This window comes from Puma concolor, chromosome D1 (genome assembly GCF_028749965.1).
Source record: "Puma concolor isolate L17-30 chromosome D1, mPumCon1.1.hap2, whole genome shotgun sequence".
NCBI classification, from domain to species: domain Eukaryota; kingdom Metazoa; phylum Chordata; class Mammalia; order Carnivora; family Felidae; genus Puma; species Puma concolor.
Window position 1 is genome coordinate 14,675,843 of NC_141676.1, and position 3,064 is coordinate 14,678,906.

Here is a 3,064-nt window from a genome sequence, read left to right on the forward strand (position 1 = left end):
TACTATGACTTTATAGAACCCCCAATGAAATAATATACATTAGTAATCATACACTTATCACTTAAAATGTGCATATTCAGATTAAAATTATAATTTTGAAATTCTTGGAGAACTTCTGTATTACATTTGTGTGAATAAGTGTCCATTCAAAAACATTTTCCAGAATAAACCAGTAACCTATTTAAAAAGATTTTGCAGTTATTCAGAGATCTTTCTGTAGAGTTTAATTTTGTCCTGCACGGCACAAATCCAATTAGTTTCAAAATAACATTTTACCTCACATCTATGATATTTTTTAAATGTTAACATCTTAAATCCAAAGCTCTATATCATATGCCACATATAGTTAATTCTATACTGTTTTCACACACTCCCTAAATACATTTTTTCTATCCTTAAAATATTTGTATTAACATACACACACAGCCTATAAAGGTATTCTACTGGAATTGGTTGAATGCTTTTGATACTTGGTTAATAGAGAATTAAAAGTTAAATAAATCACAAAAGCCCATAATTACATATCATGATTTGCTCGTATATTGTTACGTATTGCTAAACAATCAGATGAATAGGTGTATAAAGAGCAAAGCTTTATATAAAGGAAATTGGAATATTTTATTTGGAAATAAAAACCTCATGATTTGGCCGAAGCCAGTAATATAGTGTGCAGTGGGATTGAAACTATGCTACTTGGAAATTTACCAAGACGTTACCTCTCCTGGGAGTCATCAATCACAATCTGCAAGCAATAACTAACACAGTCATGTAGTTAAGCCAATCAAATGGTGCACCAATGTATTTAAAAGTTCTGTCAAATTAAGACAGTTATATTATATTTATCTGGAATACAGGAGAAGGATATTTTCCACGAAGTAAGATTTACCATAAACTTCAGGAATATTGAAATATTGGACCCAGTTCTTCATGACTCCCTGTATGTATGCTCTTTGCCATGAAACTTTTCAGTCTTGCAGCTTAGATATACCTTGGCAACCATCGACCCTGTGCTCAGCTGTGTGATTTGCACTGGCTGATAAAATGTTGATAGACATGATACACAAGGGAACTTGAAGCATCTTTTGTTATATCGCGTTCTTTTTTGTGATTCTGCCGTGAACACTGCAAGAAAATCCTCTAACTAGCCCCGTGGTTCAAAGGGGACCATAGATCCACAGAGCACAGCTACCCAATCACCATGCAGATCTATGAACTGGAAGTAAGTTGTCCAGTTAGACAAAACGATATCAAGTTAACCAAGATGATTTTTCTGATATTAGCAGGGCTATCCAATCAACCAACCAATAAATAATTACCTAATGTAACATATGACTAAAATCTTATGTCATTGTGTTTATGCATCAATAGCTAACTCACAACGCAAGATGAGCAGGAATGATAAATTTAGATTTAGCAAAAGCTGTTTCTGAACTATACAGTTATTAATTTTTATTTTCATATTTTGTATACAAAAAGAGAAAATAAAATTTATATTAAATACAATTTTACTAAGCAGTGTTCTGAACTTTAGTGGGGCGGAGATACGCCTTCTTTGTATTTGTAATGTATCAATGTTCCTTGTGTAAAATTGAAGAAATATTACTTTTAAAATTAGTGTGTGAGTGTTGATCAGCTCTTTAGTATATGTGCTGCCGAAGCGAGCATGATCAGCTCTTAATTGACTAGACTACATTTGATGTATCCTTCCCCACGATAAACCATATGTTTTCAGGGTAACTCTATAAACTCAATCTTCAATGACTTAAAAAGGAATCGAAGATTTACGTAGGTGGTCAAATGGTCATGTGTACTAACTCAAAAGTCTTTATGTGACAAGCCACTTTACATTATGTGTCACGATAATTTGGTATTGATTAACTTCTTGACTGTCTCCTTCACATCTTTGTTCCTGAGGCTATAGATCAGTGGGTTCAGCATGGGAATGACCACAGTGTAAAAGACAGAAGCCACCTTGACCATGAGCCATGAACTTTTGGAGTTGGGAACACAGTACAGGAAGAGAATGGTCCCATGGAAGATTGTGATAGCGATCAGGTGGGAAGCACACGTGGAGAAGGCCTTGTGGCGCCCCCCAGTGGAAGGCATCTTCATGACAGTGATAAAAATGGAAACATAGGAGAGCAGAATGATCACCAGGCTGCTTATTTCATTGAATGTGGCAGAGATTAAAATAATCTTCTGGCTCATGTAGGGATCAGAGCAGGACACAGAGATGATGGCGGCATGCTCACAGACAAAGTTATTTATGATATTATTTCCTTTGAAGGATAATTTCAGTAGGAAGTAAGTAAGAGTCAGGGAACACACTATACCCCAGGAGTATGATGCACCCACCAACAAGGAACAAAGCTTCTGAGACATGACAACTATGTACAGAAGAGGGTTACAAACTGCCACAAATCGGTCATATGCCATCACGGCCAACATGAAGGTTTCTGTCACCACGAATATGCACGCAAAGAAGAATTGCATGATGCAGCCTGTGAAGGAGATGGTTCTGTCTTCCACAATCAAGTTTTCTAATAGTTTGGGTGTCACTACTGTAGAGTAACAGAAATCAACCAAAGATAAATGGCTGAGAAAAAAATACATGGGGGTGTGGAGTTTGGGATTGATCTGGATAATCATGATCATGCCCAGATTTCCCAAAACAGTGACTGTGTAGATGGTCAGGAATACCAGGAACAGGGGCATCTGGAGTTCTGGATATTCTGAAAAGCCCAAGAGAATGAAAGTGACTTCAGCACTCTGGTTTTCTTGGTTCCTGTGGACAAAACAAGAAAGTTGATGCAGAAAAGTCAGAAACAAAATCCAGATAAGGAAGGTTAAAATGAGGCAGTAAGGAGAAACAGTGATTATCCATAAATAGTCTTGTAGGAAATACTTGATTTCAGCCTTTATTTTTAAAGTTAGGATTTACTGGAAAAAAAAAAAGACAACAAAAGAAAAATGAAGTTAGAATTTACTAATATCACAATTACAGGGTAAATATGAAATTTGTACAAATAGAATAATAAAAGACGGCAGTCAAGAGAGACAGAAC

The 3,064-nt window shown here is 35.8% G+C and overlaps 1 protein-coding gene across 1 annotated transcript; it reads right to left on the minus strand.

The window, feature by feature from the left end:
• Window positions 1-1,854: 1,854 nt before the first annotated feature.
• LOC112865161 (olfactory receptor 5D3) lies at window positions 1,855-2,732 on the minus strand. Its single transcript, XM_086679378.1, has one exon. It carries the CDS (start codon window positions 2,713-2,715, stop codon window positions 1,855-1,857), a length of 861 nt encoding a protein of 286 aa, XP_086535504.1. The 5' UTR covers window positions 2,716-2,732.
• Between the last annotated feature and the right edge of the window lie 332 nt (window positions 2,733-3,064).

Excerpts from the sequence above, each read along its gene's own strand:
- LOC112865161 (XM_086679378.1), bottom strand. The coding sequence starts at position 2,715 with ATGCCCCTGTTCCTGGTATTCCTGACCATCTACACAGTCACTGTTTTG.